This window comes from Salpingoeca rosetta, assembly GCF_000188695.1.
Source record: "Salpingoeca rosetta unplaced genomic scaffold supercont1.1, whole genome shotgun sequence".
NCBI classification, from domain to species: Eukaryota; class Choanoflagellata; order Craspedida; family Salpingoecidae; genus Salpingoeca; species Salpingoeca rosetta.
Window position 1 is genome coordinate 1,652,596 of NW_004457740.1, and position 17,512 is coordinate 1,670,107.

The 17,512-nt window shown below is 55.6% G+C and overlaps 2 protein-coding genes across 2 annotated transcripts in view; both read right to left on the reverse strand.

Annotated features, from left to right (window-relative positions):
* Nucleotides 1-7,586, reverse strand: part of PTSG_00376 (uncharacterized protein) — an 11,349-nt gene extending 3,763 nt beyond the window's left edge. The window contains exons 1-15 of the mRNA XM_004998868.1: nt 7,013-7,586; nt 6,647-6,767; nt 6,297-6,498; nt 6,056-6,139; nt 5,807-5,893; nt 5,259-5,570; nt 4,617-4,934; nt 4,279-4,389; nt 3,908-4,042; nt 3,409-3,605; nt 2,874-3,061; nt 1,723-2,636; nt 1,060-1,324; nt 585-774; nt 163-290 (exon numbers count right to left, since the gene is read on the reverse strand). Of these exons, the coding sequence (XP_004998925.1) occupies nt 163-290; nt 585-774; nt 1,060-1,324; nt 1,723-2,636; nt 2,874-3,061; nt 3,409-3,605; nt 3,908-4,042; nt 4,279-4,389; nt 4,617-4,934; nt 5,259-5,570; nt 5,807-5,893; nt 6,056-6,139; nt 6,297-6,498; nt 6,647-6,767; nt 7,013-7,193 (3,433 nt within the window). The 5' untranslated portion in view covers nt 7,194-7,586. The remainder of the gene's footprint in view (nt 1-162; nt 291-584; nt 775-1,059; nt 1,325-1,722; nt 2,637-2,873; nt 3,062-3,408; nt 3,606-3,907; nt 4,043-4,278; nt 4,390-4,616; nt 4,935-5,258; nt 5,571-5,806; nt 5,894-6,055; nt 6,140-6,296; nt 6,499-6,646; nt 6,768-7,012) is intronic.
* Nucleotides 7,587-7,666: 80 nt separating this feature from the next.
* On the reverse strand, nt 7,667-17,469 carry PTSG_00377 (uncharacterized protein). The gene is made up of 18 exons (XM_004998869.1): nt 17,239-17,469; nt 16,992-17,076; nt 16,705-16,830; nt 16,410-16,544; nt 16,082-16,213; nt 15,734-15,828; nt 15,471-15,534; nt 15,296-15,314; nt 14,965-15,023; nt 14,573-14,669; nt 14,244-14,347; nt 13,905-13,968; nt 12,615-13,693; nt 12,115-12,271; nt 11,726-11,850; nt 10,913-11,481; nt 8,382-10,331; nt 7,667-8,006 (listed from the first exon to the last, which is right to left on the reverse strand). Exons 1-16 carry the CDS (start codon nt 17,301-17,303, stop codon nt 11,260-11,262), a joined length of 2,628 nt encoding a protein of 875 aa, XP_004998926.1. The 5' UTR covers nt 17,304-17,469; the 3' UTR covers nt 7,667-8,006; nt 8,382-10,331; nt 10,913-11,259.
* Nucleotides 17,470-17,512: the final 43 nt, after the last annotated feature.

A 17,512-nucleotide genomic window follows, 5' to 3' on the forward strand; every position in this document is an offset into this window, starting at 1 on the left:
TGTGTGCGTGCGTGTGTGTGTGCGTGCGTGCGTGCGTAAAAGAGAGTGTGTGAGTGAGTTGGTAAACACAAGGTTGCAAGACCCAAGACGAAGAAAGGGGGTCCAAAACAACCCAAAGAGACGCAGTATGAAGAGAGACATCACTGTCACACAGCACCCCACCTTGCCAGACGGCGAGGCCACACCAGGTGGCGAACGCAATGATGACGATGACGCGGGTGGGCGTGGCCATGAGGAAGTCGGAATACGGGCCCTGGAAAAACCGGTCCAGCAACGAAGGCTCGCGTGCCCTAAGTGTTCGAAGAGGAAAACGCCATTGGGGTGAGGGAGGAGAAGGCGTTAAACAAGGATTGTACAAGCACACACAGCGCCAAACAGTGAACAGCCCCACTCGAATGCACATGCGCCTGTTTGCACTCCACACTCACAAAAAAAAAAACACATACTCAACCATGCACATCAACACGATACATCAACACGTCGCATTACATACACACACACGCACACGCACACACACACGCGCGCACACACGCACACGCACACACGCTCACGCTCACACACAAAGCAATCGCTCGTACACGCACCGCTTGTCGTCGTGGCAGCAGCGGATGCCAATGTCGGATCGGGAGGCAAGCACTCGAACACAGTCGAGGTACATGGCGGGGACGAAGAGGAGGAAGAGGAGGAGGAAGTTGAGCACAACGTTGATGGCCATCTGGTATGCAAACAGCTGCACAACCTCAACCGGCGCCGCAAACGCAATCAGGAACGCAACTGAAAAAAAAAAAAAAAAACAGGCGAGTCAGCAACGTGTGACTTGTGAGTGAAGAACGCCAACGCGAGCGAGGACAGGAAAAACTTCGCAACCACAGAAGAGCACATGCAGCGCACACGTTTACTTATGAAGCAAAACGGAAACAAAAGTCACCACACAAACGAACACACTTCTTCACACACACACACACACATACACACACACACACACAAAACACTCCTTTCATGCACGACACAAGAACCATGCGTATGCACACATGCACGCACGAGGGAGCGTGCACTTACCGAGGTTGGTGAAGGAGGTGAAGAGGACAGATGGGCCCGCCTCGCCAACAACGCGCGTCATAATGTGTTCGGCCTTGCTGCCGTCCTTCACCTCACGCGCATATGCGCGCAGCAGCACAAACATGTCGTCCACGCCAATGCCGAGCGCAAGGAACGGCACAACACTCGTGGACACCGGGGTGAAGGTCACGCCAAAGTAGAGGCTGAGGCCCAGAGCAGCGAAGATGGCGCCGCCAACGACAAGCATGCCCCACACAGCAAGAGCCTGCAGTTGTTGTTGTTGTTGTTGTTGTTGTTGTTGTTGTTGTTGTTGTTGTTGTTGTTGTTGTTGTTGTTGTTGTTGTTGTTGTTGTTGTTGTTGTTGTTGTTGTTGTTGTTGTTGTTGTTGTTGTTGTTGTTGTTGTTGTTGTTGTTGTTGTTGTTGTTGTTGTTGTTGCATGCAATTGTCGTTTAGTTGTGTTGGTGTGGGTGGGTTGCATCATACGTTGCGAAGAGCAAACGCACACATACACATACACACACACACACTCACTCACTCACTCACTCACTCACTCACTCACTCACACATACTCACACACAAACACACACAAACACACAAACCCACACAAACATTCACTCACTCACTGACACAAACACACAACGCACAAATACAATCCGACTGACCGCATGGGAGTAGACGGAGCTCCAGAGGTTGTAGATGGAGAAAGCAATGTAGGCAGCAAGCACGACGCCAGCGGCAATGAGCAGTTCAATGTCGGCCTCACCCGCCTCGTCCACGACATCAGACGTCGAGCGCCCCGTCTGGAAGTCCACGTGCTCCGAGGCAAAGGGCTCGTTCGACGCATACCCGGTCCCGGCCTCGGCCTTATACAGGGGCTCCAGGTATGCGATCATGCGCAACTCAAAGGTGCGGTGAATGCGCTCAAGCTCCTTGTCTGTGAGGTCGTCGCGGTTGAGGAGGGCCTCCATGCGCTGGCGGTACAGCGGCAAGTGCTCGTTCCAGTGGTTGGCAGCAGACCTGCTTGCACGCACGGCGGTGGCTGACACGTCACCGTACACCAGCTGTGTCGGCTGCTTCGTGCCGGACCACGTGAGCAGACACGCAGGCACGTCCTCGCCAAGGTCCTGGCCGCTCGTGTCCGTGTTGCCCAGGATACACATGGTGTTGGTGATTGTGCCGTTGTTGGTCGCGGCAATGCCTGCGAGCGTGGTGCTGAGCACCTCATCCTCTGCCAGCGCTTCGTACGACGGGCGATACCAGAAGCCGAGACCAGGGAACAGATTGATGCGGTTGCCAAGCTCCGTCTCCAGCACCGACGCCGTGCCCGCAGCCCGGGCGATAGCGCCCGCAAACTGCGACTGCAGCGCGGCAGGGACGGCCTCTGCGGTTGTGGGCGCGCTGTCGTTGTAGATGCTTCCGCCTGCGAGCACGAACGCCTGCAGCGCAGCGCCGGCAGCAACGGTGGAGGTTTGCCCACTGCCGATGGCGGTGAGGTAGGCATCCTCTCCAGCAGCAAAGGCATCAAAGTTGGCGCCCTGGTACGACGACAGCGACGGCAGCGAGTCAAAGTAGATGGCTGTTGTGCACACGCACAAGAAGCACACGCGTCCACAGGCGGAAGGGAAGTGGGTTGCGTCAAGGAGGTGGGGAGGACAAGCGGAAACGACATGTGGACATGTGTGAGTGGGTGTTGAGAGGAAGCGTAATTCAACCGACACACGGGGGGCATGCACACAGCGCGCCATCACGAAAAGGTGCCAGTGCGCGTATTGTACGGTGTCAGGGATGGCATGATTGTCAGTCAGGCTCGCACCTTCTTTCAGTGGCGTGAGGAACGCCTTGTCCATGCATTGTGCTTCATCCACAAACGGCTGGTAGAACGAGAGGGAGAAGAAAGCGCTGACAGAGGCGGAGATGCGCTCAAGGAAACGCATGTTGAGCGGAAGGTCGAACCCGCCCTCCTGGAACAGATCAACCGGCGTCACACGCGAGCAAGGGAACCTGAGCAGTGGTGCGTGGGGGTGCGGGGAGGGGAAGAAGGGAGGCAGGGAGGAAAGAAAAGGAGGGAGAGAGAAAGGTGCGTGAGAGCGTGTGTGAGTGTGTGTATGTGTGTGTGTGTGTGTGTGTAAGTGTGTGTGAGCGTGTGTGTAAGTGTGTGAGAGCGTGTGTGAGCGTGTGTGTGAGTGAGTGTGTGTGTGTGTGCGTGTGTAAGTGTGTCTGTGTGTGTGTCTGTGTGTGTAAGTGTAATTGTGTGATTCCGACAACAGCGGAGAAGAAAGCACGAGAACACACCACCCAGGACAACACAAGAGCTGCATGCGCAGCCAGTAGACGAAGACTGCACCAACCTGTCGATGCCCCACGAGCGGGGCAGCGGGCGGAGGGTGCCGTTAACGGTGGCGGTGGAGTCCATGAGCAAACCCGGCGTTGCTGCAAAGGCAATCACGCCCTGGATGATGTATGTGATGGCGCGCTGGGAGATGTCGTACAGCTCAATCGCCGCCGTGCTCACAACAGGCCGAATCTCAGACACGGTCGACAGCGACTGGACGGGTGGAGTGTTGGTTGGATGGATGGTTGGATGGATGGTTGGATGGATGGATGGTTGGTTGGTTGGTGGAATGGACGAATGGACGGAATGAGGGTGTGCAATGCAGCGTTGAAGCAGTTGAGGCCATCACACGGCGAAGCCAACAATCAACGGTATAACACACACACACGCACACACACACACACACGCACACACACACACACACACACACACACACGCACACACACACACACACGCACGCACACACGCACACACACACATGATGAAGCGAACGCGGAAACAAGTAAGGCACGCACCCCGCCGTTTGCGGTGTATGCGGTGCCGATGGCGTCGAGATAATCGTTTGAGTCGATGCTGCGGTTGGCCAGGATCAGCTGGAACGCAGTGCTCTTGGCAGCAGCGAGACCCGTCGCGCTCCAGTTTGCAGTCCGCTGCAGCACACAAAAGAGTGCAGCCAAGGTAAGGTATTGGGGAGCAAGTGACAGCAAGGACGATGCGAGGGACACGAACGTGGTCAAAACGAACAAGGGGCGGGTGTGTGTAAAGACGAGAATGCGTTGTTTGGAGACTTGTGCAGGAAGAAATAACACAGTGAGCTGGGAGTCAAAGCGGGAGTCAAAGTGGGATGGATGGGTTGTGATCTTGATGCATGTGTGACTGTGTGCACCTCAGCGTCGATGATGGTGGTGTAGAAGGCGTCGGCCGCGAAAAAGTACTGGAGAAATGCCGTCTCCTGCACAGTCGTGTTCGTCTGCAGCGTCACGCCCTGCGCAAGTTGCTGGAAGCCGCGACAGAGCAAGAGGTGGAGATAGGGTGTTGGGTGCATGTGTGCACATGCGTGCACATGCGTGCACATGTGAGATTAGTTGAGTAGTCATCAGGGTCACCACACAGTGCAGCAAATAGCCACAAACAGACACACAAAACGCACTCATTCGCAAACGAACACACTCCTCCCTCTCCCCTCACAAACGAACGTTAACCACCAACACATTTGACACCCACCTGTGCGAGATACTGTCTGGCGGCTGCCGTGCCGTTGGCGCTAAAGTGGTCAATCCCGTACGTGTTTGACGTGAGAAACGGATCCACGCTCTCGCCCTGCGCGATGACAACGTCAAACACAACCTCCTCCATGCGCTCGCGGTTTTCGTGCGTGTACTCTGCAACACACGCGGCAACGGCCTGGTAGCCGTAGCTGATGAAGTTTTGCTGGCGGGCAAAGTAGTACTGCACAGCGCTGAACGCAGACACAACCGCGCGAGACACGGTCACGGCAATCGTCAATACTTCCTCGCCACGCTGGGCAACCGTGGAGGCAGCCTGAAAAACAGAAACGAATACACGCGTGCATGTGAGTGCAGACATATGGGTGTGTGTGTGTGTATGTGTGTGTGTGTGATGAGGGAGGTCGAAGGGAGCGCAGATGGAGTTTGAGGGAGTTTGCAAAATCGCTGTGTCGTGCACACGATACGTTGCACATGTGAAGGATGAAAAGCACGTTGTCTGGTAATGTGTACATCAAGCTCAAGCACGCACAAGCACGCACAAGCACACAAGCACACGCAAGCATGCACTTACTCACACGTACACACGCGCACACCCGTACATGCACATATGATCAAAACAGAGCAAAACACTACTGACCACAAGGGAGAGGCCGTCAGCGCCGGCAACACTGGTGTAGATGGCCTGCAGTTCCGCTGCTGTCCTGTTTGAGTCCACGGCAACTGCCCTCCACAGCTTTTCAAGGGCAGCAGTGTCGAGGGAGCTGTTGATGGCGCTAGAGGCCGGGGCACCGACTTGCGCCGCGAGCTCAACGTAGGCAGCAAGTCCCGCTGTCACCAGGTCGCTCCTGTTCTGGCTTGCCTCGTATTGCTGGATTACCGTCTCGCTGACGGTTACAAGCGTGTCGAGATCGACCGTGTTGCTGTACACCTGCCCTCCACTCAGCGCAGCCTAGCCATGCGTCCAAGCACGCACGCAGTTTTAGTGTGTGTGTGTGTGTGTGTGTGTGTGTGTGTGTGTGTGTGTGTGTGTGTGTGTGTGTGTGTGTGTGTGTATGTGTGTGTGTGTGTGTGTGTGTGTGTGTGTGTGTGAACGTACAGGGAAGCGCAATGCAGGTGGAACGGGGCCGAGCATATGCATCAAGGAATGAAGGCGCCGGGTTATACTCTCATCCATGCTCCACATACGTCGGCGTCAGCGAGGGCCTCAGCAAGGGCGGCCTGGTAGACGGGCTTCTCCTGGGCAACGGGTTCCGCAGCCGGCACAGACTCTTGCTGCACACACACACACACACACACATGATGAACAGGGTGTGAACGTGTCGTGGGGTGTAATGCGGCGCGTTGTCGACAAAGTTGTTTCGTCAAGGTGCAAGCGTGAGAGGAACAATGGGATTGGGGGGCGTGGAAGGTGTTGCGTGGAAGGTGTTGACGTACGGTGCTTGGGGCGAGAACAGACGGCACCGGCGGGGTCTCACACAGGTCCTTCTGGTAGATAGTCACATCGATGGGGCTGCCAGACTGCAGGAAACAAACAATTGAACACAATGCATGGAAATTGAGATGGAGCAAAGGAGATGGGTGGATGGGTGGATTGAGATGGGGTGGGCGATCCGTTGTCAAGAGTAAAACCGAGGATTGGGCGTGCTTCATGTCACGTCCTGAAATGTCAACTCACCTCGTTGCGTCCAGGCCATGTGATGGACAGCTGGTCCTCGCTGGCTGCCGTCTTGTTGCATGTGCAGTACAAGGACTCTGAGGCAAACGGCTGCTGAACACACAGCGCGGGCGCAGTTGTTGTGTCGCCGTCGAAGGACAAACACGCGTCTGTCTCGTCATGCTTGAAGATGGGCGTCAGCGTGTGGATGATGCTGTCAAAACTGCAAATGTGGATGTCAATAACACATGAACACGTGTGTGTATAAATGTGGCGATAGGTTTGTGTGAGATAAATCAGCGTGTTCGTGGCTTGGTCGACCGCGATCTCGTGTGCACAGCGCAAGCGCGATCACATTTGAGTGCGGTTACCTGGTAGACGTTGCGACGTTGTTGCTATCTGAGGTGTAGAGTGCAATCTGTTGGCGGGACAGGCCAAAGTGCTGGTTGAACAGCTCACGCTCGCCCTGCAGCCGAGATCCTTCTTGCACATCTGTCAGGAAGAGATTCAGGTGGCGTGGGGAAAAAGGGAGGGGGGCAGCGTGGATCGTTAAGGAGGGGGGAGTGTATGTGTGTGTGTGTGTGTGTGTGTGTGTGTGTGTGTGTGTGTGTGTGTCTGTCTGTCTGTCTGTCTGTCTGTCTGTCTGTCTGTCTGTCTGTCTGTCTGTCTGTCTGTCTGTCTGTGTGTCTGTCTGTCTGTGTGCGCGCGCGTGCGTATGCACATACACGCACACTTACAGAGCTTGGTGATTTCATTTTCCTCGGAATAGAAGAGGAAGAGCCCGGGCACGCAGCCACCGATGATGAGGGCGCCGAGAAGGAAGAGCAATGGCGCAAGGAACTTGCGCGTGGCAATGGCGTTGCCGAGCCCCGCAAACACTCGCGTGTTGGAGCGAAAGCACCACTCCTGCAAGAACATGGCGATGCTGGCGCTTGTGTTGTCTCCTCCAAGTGGTCCTCACAGTGCGCGCAGATCGTCACAAGCAGACGGCAGGACAGACACCAGCGTGCACAGCGGTGCTCGCAGTCTCTCTCAATCGACTGCCCCACGAGACAGTGACAAACTACGCCACACACGCGCACGCACACGCAAAGGGGGAGGGGGTGATGCTCCCTGCTAGGGTTCGCGCTGCTGCTAGCTCTTGGCTGCCTGCGTGTGTCGGCGAGCGACTGTTTGAATGGGAGCAAGTCTGTCGTGGGCGGGAAGGGAGGAACTACAACAGTCGGCTGGCAAGTGCGCAGGTGGGTGGGGTTGTTTTGCGAAGAAGGGGTGTGGCAATACTCCAACGCACAGCGGATTCCATGCAACTTTAATTTTCATGGGTTTTGTGCTCCTCTCAAGCAAGCAAGCAAGCAAGCAAGCAAGAAGCAAGCAAGACTCATCTGTCTCATCCTCCCTCCCTCCACCCAACAAAGTCACAAGTGGTTGGTTGTGTTGGTTCTGTTGGTTCTGTTGACATTATATTGGTGAGAGACAAAGCCATCATGGAGACAATGACGGCACGCGACCTGCGCGTGATTTCTGTTGTTCAGACAAGGAAGAGCGACAACAACGCGGGAGACAAACTGATACAAACCACGCACACCCAACAACCGGCAGCACCAGCCTGCAACTGGCTGGTTGGTTGGTCTATTGGCGGCGTGGTCGATCGTGGTTGGCGCTGCGCTGGCGCAGTGAACAGGGCCAGGGGCCACGCCACTGCACGCACGCACCTGCGTGCTGCTGTGCAAACTGCCATGCATGCACGGACACCAAGGACAATCACACAGAAGTGCATGTATGATGTGACAACATACAGAATACAGGGATAGAAACAAAGTTGAAGGGTGACAGAGACAGACAACGTGAGGAGGGGTAAGAAAGCGAGTGAGAGAAGGCCTGCCGCACACGTGGGAGAACACAGAAAAGAAATCAAGTACAAAGAAACGAAAAGGAACAAACGAACAAAAACAAAACAAAAGACACGTAGACGTACATGCAATCATACAAACATACAAATTAAGCACCAACCAAGCGAACAAATACAAACACGCACAAGCGCACACAAACACGCACATGAACAATGGCACAACCAACACCTGCTTGCCATCAACAGGGAAACAATACCGGTCAGGCAGCCAGCGACGCCGCAAGGGCAAGGGCAAGGGCCGTGCTTGTCCCCGCAATGACTGTGCATGCATGCTTGACAGCGAAGCGCAAAGAAGCATTGACACACGCAACAACGGCAAGAGAGGACATGCCTCACAACATGCACGCTTCATGGCTTCTTACCCACAACAAGCAGCAACTGCACTCACGCAGCTTGCGCGGTGGACAAGGGGCAAGGGGAGGTCAAGCCAACCCGCACGGCGGTTCGCCCAACCGTGCAAGTGCAAGCACGACCACCGCTGCCACCCACACGTCGCCACGCGACGGCTGTGCAGGCCAGGGCTGCAAGGAGCACTGCTGAAGCTGCTGCTCCGCATGTGCCGCGCCATGCAAGGAGCAACATCAGATATTGCCACGCGTGGGTCAAAGCGTGAGCGCTGAGTGCACGGTGTGCCGTGTGCGTGTATAAAGGTGGAGAGAATAGACATGAGAGAAGAACAACAAAGCCCACGAGGGATTCAAGAATGGTCCAAAAGGGAGGAGAGAAGGCATAATGTAATCAAGCACCCAAGGCGTGCTGGTCTTACGCAGACTCGCCCACAACAGCGCCTCCTTGTTGATGCTGCTGCTGCTGCTGCTGTTGATGCTGCTGCTGCTGCTGCTGCTGATCTTGCTCTTGCCCTTGCTGTTCTTGTTGCGCCTGGGAGAGCCTGCGCTCAAGTGTGGAGACTTGCGCGTCCTTTTCCTGCAAGCGGGCAATCAGCTCTTCCCGTGACATGGCGCCGTAATCCTCGTGCATGCAGTCTTCAAACGCCTCCTCAAACTCGTCCTCCTCAGATGAGTCCGCGGGCGACGCCGGCCCATCCATCGCCGCCGTTGCTTCCGATGCGCGCGTGTCCATACCTTCATCCATCCTTGCGCCTGCTGGCGTCGTTGCCATGTCCGGGCCCGCGTGGGCATCCATGCTGCCGTCCATCTGCGTCGCGTCAGCGTGCTGCGACTTGCTTGCCTCGCGCTGCTGCCGCTGCTGCTGCTGCTGGTGATGGTAGCTGTCGTCGTCTTCGCTATCGCCGTGGTCCTGGGATGTCAGCCGAGCGAGGCCGAGGCGCTCCTCGCGCTCGTCCATGATGGTTGCTCCCGTCAGGCGCGGTGCAATTGGCAAGGCAACGGTGCCCTTTGTGGTGCTCTTCTGCAAGCGGGAGAGGGCGGCCGTGTTGGCGGCGTCGGCCTGCTGCGCCTCCCGCTCCACCAGGTCGCGGCGCTCCTCCCACGTCAGCTCGGCGTAGGGCTTCCATCGGCGCGGCTTGCGCTTGCCATGCGCGCGCTTGTTGCCGTATGTCTTGCGGCCGCCCATGCGCGGGGACGCCATGCGGCGCGGGGCAGAGGCATCCCACTCCTTGTCATGCTGGGGATCGGATGTGGTCCGGAGTGATGATGTGTCAGCGGAAGACTGATGATGGCACTGGGTACCCTCCATCGCAACGCACTCAGTTGTTACCTGCGGCGTGGGGTCGGGCGCGTCTTGGATGGCGTGTGTCTCACCCCAAGAACCGGCCTTGGGCGCACAACAGCAAGTTTGCGGGCCGAGCGGTGGTGGTGGGGGTGGTGGGGGTGGTGGAGGTGATGAGAAGTGGGGGTGCGGTGGTGCAGATGTGGTTGAGGGTGACAACAGAGCGGGTGTCAAGGCGGATTGGTGTTCAAAGGGAACAGAGGCACAAACGAAGTGCGTGTGAGCGGAATGTTGGCGTGTACGGGTGGCGGTGGCTGTGGTTGTGGCTGTGGTTGTGGGTTCAACAGGGCGCAGACAACGATGTTGCCGGTTGCTGTGGCAGCGGCGGTTGCGATTGCGGCAACGGTTGTTGTGGTGACGGCGCCCGCGGTTGTTGCGGCGGCGCTGCTTCGGGCTTCCTTGGCGCTGGCGTGGTGACGCTGGCGAAGGCGTCGGCAAGTGTGACGCGGCACTTGTGGCTGGTGATGGTGGAGGAGGAGAAGGATGGGACGCATGAAAAGGAGGTGAGCACAGCGGAGGGGCAAGTTGACGTGGTGGGGTGGGTGGCGCCGTTGGTGTAGGCAACAAGAACGATTGTTGTTGCCGGCAACAAGACGCTGTGTAAGAGGAGGCAGAGGGAGAGATGGGTGCCAAGAGCGGTGGTGCCATGGTGGAGAGATTTGGACAGGGTGTGGTAAATGAGACCGAGAGGGAAAGTGTGATGTGCGAACAAGAGGGATGTGGACGAATGCCCAGGCGGGCGAGAGAGATAGAGACAGAGAGACAGGGAGACAGAGAGACGGAGAGACAGAGAGACAGAGGCAGAGATAGAGAGACAGAGACAGAGAGAGCCGGAAGCTGAAACGTAAACAAACACAACCGACAAGAGCAGAAGGTTGATGATGGGAACACTTTGGGGCACGCAGAACGGTATGGGCTGGTTCGTGGCACCAGGAGAAAGAGTCAAGTGGAAGGGGAACGCAAAGCGGTTCACAATAAAACCACTTGGCAGCACAGAAGTTCAAAGGAGAGGCAAAGGAGGCAGAGAAGGGATACCCACCAAGAGCGTGAACGTGTGCAGGCAGGAGATGTTGTTGGTTGGTCGCTTGGTTCCTTGCTTGCTTGCTGTTCGTGTATTTGGTGTGTGAGAAAATGGCTGTAGTTGTTGTGCGTGCATTGTTGTTGTTGTTGATGGGTGGGTGGAAACGTTCGCAAGCAACGGGCGGAAAATTGTGTATGTCGTGGCCAAATATAACAACGCAGACAGTCAAGCAAGGGAGAAGAGTGAGGTAAAAACAAACAACGCAACAGCAACACACACACACACACACATACACACACACACACACACACACACACACACACACACACACCAGCACACACACACACACACACCAGCACACGTGACTACATGAGGAGCTTGTTGGGCTGCTTTTTGTGAATGTGGTCGTGGGCGCGCGTGGCAGCTTGAGCAACGTGCTGATCAAACACGCCGTGCGTGACTTGGTACCCTTTGCCACGTGACTCTCTCACTTCCTCGCACGTTTGGAAATACGTCTCCTGCGCAAACGTCTTGTTCCCATACACAGTAAACGGCCCGCGCTGCAGCACGGCCTCCGACACGCTCTCCTAGATCATACAAAGGAGTGTGCAAGTAGGCGTATGCAGGCGTGAGCGTGAGCAAGTGTGTTTTTAGGGTGAGCATGTGTGTGTTTGGATGATTGTCAGAGGGATAACGAATGCACAAACACGATCACTCACGCACACGCACACACGCACACACACGCACACACATACAAACACACACATACACACACTCTCTCTCCCCCTCACACACACACATACACACACACTCACGCACACGCACACACACCTCGTCGCTGAGTAAAGTTTGGCGGGCCCACATGAGGTCGATTGGGAAATGCCGCTCTGGCACCATGCCTTTGCGAAGCATGCCATACACGGGGTGCTGCAGCGTGTCCTTGTCCATCTCAGAGCCTGGCCGCCCCCCAAAACAACAAAAGCAACCAAGCAACAATGTGGCAATGAAGACAGGTGGTAACGTGCATCGGCAACAACACATACAAGAACAACAAAAAAAAAAAGCAATACATCTTTGAGTGGGAAGCGCAAAAAACATAGCAAAAAAGCACGCATCACAATCACATCACAAGACAGCGCTTCACACATACACAGGCATAAGCACAGGCACATATGTACAAGCACACAAGCAGCCACGCACACCATCACGCACACACGCACTCATGGTGTTGAGGATGCCATCCAACTCGACGAGATTCCTAGCTGACGGCTCCGTGGTGGGCGGCTGTGGGGGCGCCGCGGCATCAAAGTTGAGCAGCAGCTCCTTGTTCACCTCGAGCAGCTGCGGTCCCAAGTACGCCAGCATACGCTGCCACGACTGTGTGTGTGTGTGTGTGTGTGTGTGTGTGTGTGTGTGTGTGTGTGTGTGTGTGTGTGTGTGTGTGTAAGTGTGTGTGTGTGTGTGTGTGTGTGTGTGTGTGTGTGTAAGTGGGCACTCGTCAGGTGAAGGAGTATGACGAAATGACGTTGGTAAAATATAACCAACCATGTCTGGGGGGGGGGTGAGCAGTTGACACAGTGGACACGACAATACAAAGCCAAACAAACAAAACAGCTAGCGACGACGTTTCAAATCCTTCACACACACGTTCCCCATGACGCGCACACACGCGCTGTACTCTGCAACTGCTTGCAGCACAGCACGGGCGCATGGCTCGTACCTCGTGTGACTGGTTTGGTGCGCCAATGCACAGGAACAGCATGTTCTCCACCTTGTGCACATACAGCGTGCACTCCATGGTGGGCGTGGCTGCACCTGTGTCTGCTTTCCCGTCTGCACTGCCGCTTGTGAATGACTCGTCTGCAACACCGTCAGCATCACCTTTGTTGTCGTCGCCATCATCATCACCATCACCATCGCCATCGTCGTCGTCGTCGTCGTTGGCAGCACAGTTCTTGCCATCATCGTGCGCGCTCGTCCCTGAAGCAGACGCATCGCTTGCCTCAGTCTGTGTCCTGGGGGTGTCGTGCCCGCTCGGCAAGGGATGAGATTCCTTCCCCACGCCGTGGATATCATCGCCTACGGCTTTCCCTTGTTTCCTGTCCTGCGTATCCTCCGCACTCCTCTGTCCTTCTTGCACTTGCGTTTGCGCATCATCTTTCCTGCCGCCCCCCTTTGTGTCCGGCTGCTTCTCCACCATGTCATCCTCCTCACCCGCATCATCCTCTGCATCCGCATCGCTTGCTTCCATTCCTTCCCCATCACCATCATCCTCGTCATCACCCTCCTTGCCAACATCATCGCCGCCGCTATAACCATCACTACCATGCTGTGTGATGGGGTGGTTTGGTGACAGCCCTGGGCTGCTGCTGGCGCTGTTGCTGCCGCCCTGTGTGGCGCTCACATCCCCGGGCCGTCCACTGCCTTTGCCAATCGGAGTGGACGTCAACACGGGGCCGTCAGATACCATGAGGTGGTCGTGCACGCGCTGCCCGTGCGAATGCGAGTGAGAATGCGAGTGAGAGTGCGAATACATGTTGTGTGACGAGCGCACTGGTGTCTGCACGTGCTCGGGGGCTGGGTGGTCGGCTTCAAACCCGATGGGCTCTACAGGGAGCGACGGATCCGTAGTGGCCGCCTCCCACAGCGGCTGTGCAACGTGCACAGGCACGATAAACGCAGACTCGGACGCGCCGTCCAGTATCGTGTAGTCGGACACGATACGCATGCGCTGGCGAAACGATGACGCAATTCCTTCACTGGACTTGATTGCCGGCCTTCCACGCGCCAGCACACTCCCTGTGTGTGTGTGTGTGTGTGTGTGTGTGTGTGTGTGTGTGTGTGTGTGTGTGTGTGTGTGTGTGTGTGTGTGTGTGTGTGTGTCAGGAATTAGGACAGTGAGTGAGAATCCTCTCACGATGTGTACACGGAGAGAAGCTCCTGTTTTCTACGAGGTCTCGTGGTCCCCTTCGCTGCCCCACCTACCCTGCCCTGCTTGCTTCCCACGTACATGGTCGGGAGGCTGGCGTCGCTTGGTCTGGAATGACGCTTGACGGAAACTTGTACATCACAACCTGCAGTGGTCCAACCCACGTCGTGAAACAGAGAGCTTTTGTGGTGAGAAAGCACAGCGATTGGCCAACTGTGCCAGGCACATGGGTGGTTGAAATACATGAACAAGCTTGCTGGTGTGCACGTGGACTGCGAGAGAAAACTTGCTTTCTGCTCCTTCAACTGAAAACAAACAAACAGCTTCAACACAACCACAAGCACAGCCGAAGAACAAAACAAGAACAAGACAGTAGCAGCAGCAGCAGCAGCAGCAGCAGTGACTTCATGACACACGTACGGATGAGTCTGCAAACGCGGCTTGATTGGCCACGTGGAACAGTAGCCCGTACTTCATCATCTGCTGACACAATTCTTTTCCTTCATCGCGTGTTGCTGCTAGCCCTGTGCATGTGCGTATGTGTGTGTGTGTGTAAGTTTGTGGAGGTGTGAGTAAGAGGGAAAGAGAGAGAAATGGTGAGCGTCACCAGGCAGTGTGTGTGTGTGTGTGTGTGTGTGTGTGTGTGTGTAGGTGTGTGTGGAGGTGTGAGCCAGCGTATTCGTAAGCGGAAGTGTGTTGACCCCTTGTCAAGCAAGTGTGAATGATGCGTTTGTGCCGCCATCACGAACCGAGCTGTTGCAGGGCGGAGACAATGACTTCTCCAGCCACGGTGTCTGGGTCCAAAACGTCGTAGTACATGTCGTAGTGCTCTCCAAAGCTCTTCTTCTGCAGAGGCGGTGAATGAGGAGGCGCACATGCATGCGTCGTGTGTACATGATATCAGGGAGAGGGGGGAGAGGTATCTGACGCGTAATGCCAGACACAACGCAAACACAACGAAGACACAACGCAAACACAACCATCTACACACACAACCAAACCAACAAACACATACAAGCCAACAAACACAAAACGCACAAAAAAAAACACACACATCTATCTACACATCCACATCCACATCCACACGCACACATACACATACACATACACATACACACGCAGCCACAAACACACAACGGACCTCCTCGAGGTATGGGACAAGGCGCCGAGCAATGGCCGTGAGCTGTTTGCGATGCAGCTCTGCCAATGCACATGATGCGAACATGATGCGGGTGGGGCGTTTGAATGCGCACGTGAGCGCTGTCCAAGATGCAGGCTGGTGGAGAAGGGGCGCTGCGTCCAACATGGTCCAATCACCAACCACCTCATCATCCTAATGCACACACATCCACAAGACATACATCCACATGCTCACACATCCACAAAGACACACATCCACATGCTCACACATGCACAAAGACACACATCCAAATGCACACATCCACATGCACACGGACATACTCATGCCATACCTCCGTGCGTTGCGCTTGTCTGCAGATATGCATCAGCACGGAGTGCGAGCGTGGTGCGTGTGAGCACAGCAATGATTGCAAGCACAAAAACGCAGGTGACACGAGAGCACCCGCTTCAATGTAATAACTCGACATCAGCACGGGAACAACAGCGCGTGTGTGCAGGGGCTGGCACCTCTCTGTGGGAAAAGACGAGCGAGTGGTTCAGCAGCGCCCATGGCATGCGGTGGCAAACCACCCTACAACAAGTGCGAGTGCAGGCGCGACGAATCGCACGTGGGCATGAGGCGATGGAAGACAATGGAGGGGGTGGTGGTCGGTGTGGTTGTGATAGGTGGTGCGCAGGTGCTGCTTTCGCTGTGCAGAAACATTGTGTAGTGACTGCTTTCGCTGTGCAGGCCCAAGCAATAGCCCCTTTCGTCACGTGAAAGACCCTACTTGTCCTTGAAAATGACAGCGGCCCATGGGGTGTGATGCTTGCTGGTGACAGAGGCGATGAGCTGGGATGCCAGCACGTAGTAATGGTTGTTGGCCTGCCAGCACATCCACATCCGTGATTGAGTACGAGGATCGCGAAAGAAGCGCGGGTGGAGGGAGGGAAGAGGGAAGGGAAAGAAGGGAGGCAGACAGACAAGGGCGGAGACAGACAGACAAAACCAGAGATAAATAAGGACATCACGCACACACGCACACGCATATCTTACACATAGTTACACACAGTGACAACACACATGCACACGCACAACCCATCACGGGAAGAAAAGCATGCGATGCACGGGATCGTACGCCAGAGATGTTGAGCCGTGGTGTTGGCGCCAAAGCCCAGAACAGTTCATCCTTAACAGGGTGCACGTGTTGAAGGATGGGCGCAAACACTTGCTTGCACTTGTGCTGCAACAAACCGAGCATCATGGGGTCCTGTGCATTGAATGCGGGCAAAAGAGTGAGAAGGGGGCATGCATTCGAGGGGCGAGCACACACGAGGCCTTGGCCAGACAACAGATGTCCCACACAACCAACACCGCTGGCCACAATCTTGGGGGACATGTGTACAATCACGACAGGCAAGCACTGTCAGCACACGCATGCACAGACACAAGCACAGGCGCGACACCTTGCGATGCCGCCCTTGAGCGGTCAGCTGGCGAAAGTGCTGGTACGACTTGTGAAAGAACCGAAACATGGCCAAGATGCGCCCAAGCTGAGCAATCGCAACAATGTCTGGCACTTCAACGCTCGTTCCCAGTGCCTATTGTCATATGCAACACGGTCGTGGCGGTGATGAGATGGCTTGCCAGCAGCGTTTGCCGAAGAAGCGACTTGAAGAAGCGAGTGGAAGGAAGCGAGCAAGCCAATGCTGAAACAAGGGCACAGTGTCGCCAGCCCATGCGGATGTGTGCATGACTAACCATTGTGACGTCGTCCTCGTACCACGTGGCGATCTTGATGTCGGAGAACACAAGCACGTGGGGCTTGCCCACAGGCAAGGTGTTGTCCAGGTGCGAGTAGTTGACCACGGGCCGCACAATGCCATCCTGGTGTGTCGTGCGTTCAGGAAAGCGAAGAGTGGATGAGCCGTTGAAGGTGTGCATGTGTGTGTGTGTGTGTGTGTGTGTGTGTGTGTATGTGTGTGTGTGTGTGTGTGTGTGTGTGTGGGTGGGTGGGATCGGCTGGTGAGCGTGGTTTACACGTGTACCTTTTGCTGGTATGTGAGATGATGTGTAGCTTGAAAGTACACGAGCCCGGCCATGGCGCTCTCCTCATCTGACGGCTGTACCTTCCTGTGCATGTGTGTGTTTGTGGGGGGGGGGGGTGTGTCAACATAATGTTAGGTGGGGAGTGTGCCTGCACTTTGTGCCTGAGCTTTGTGCCTGCACTTTGTGCCTGCACTTTGCGCCTGCACTGTGTGTGTGTGTGTATGTGACCGTGGGGTGCACACTCACGCATCGTGTAGAAAGAAGAAGGAGCCATCTGTCCACCGAGTGCTGCTCGATACAAGGACCTCCATCGTCGTCCCTTTTGCTCAAATGGCAAGCGACAGAGACTGGGTGACTGGGTGAGAGCGGAGAGTGAGCTGTAAAGTTGTTGTCTGTGTGTGTCACAACAACAACATCAACAGCAACAGCAACAACAGCAACAACACAGGCGCGCCCACGATGTTGGAGGACAGCGACCAGAATAAAAAAACAGCAGGAGGGTAGGATTCCAACCTCAGAC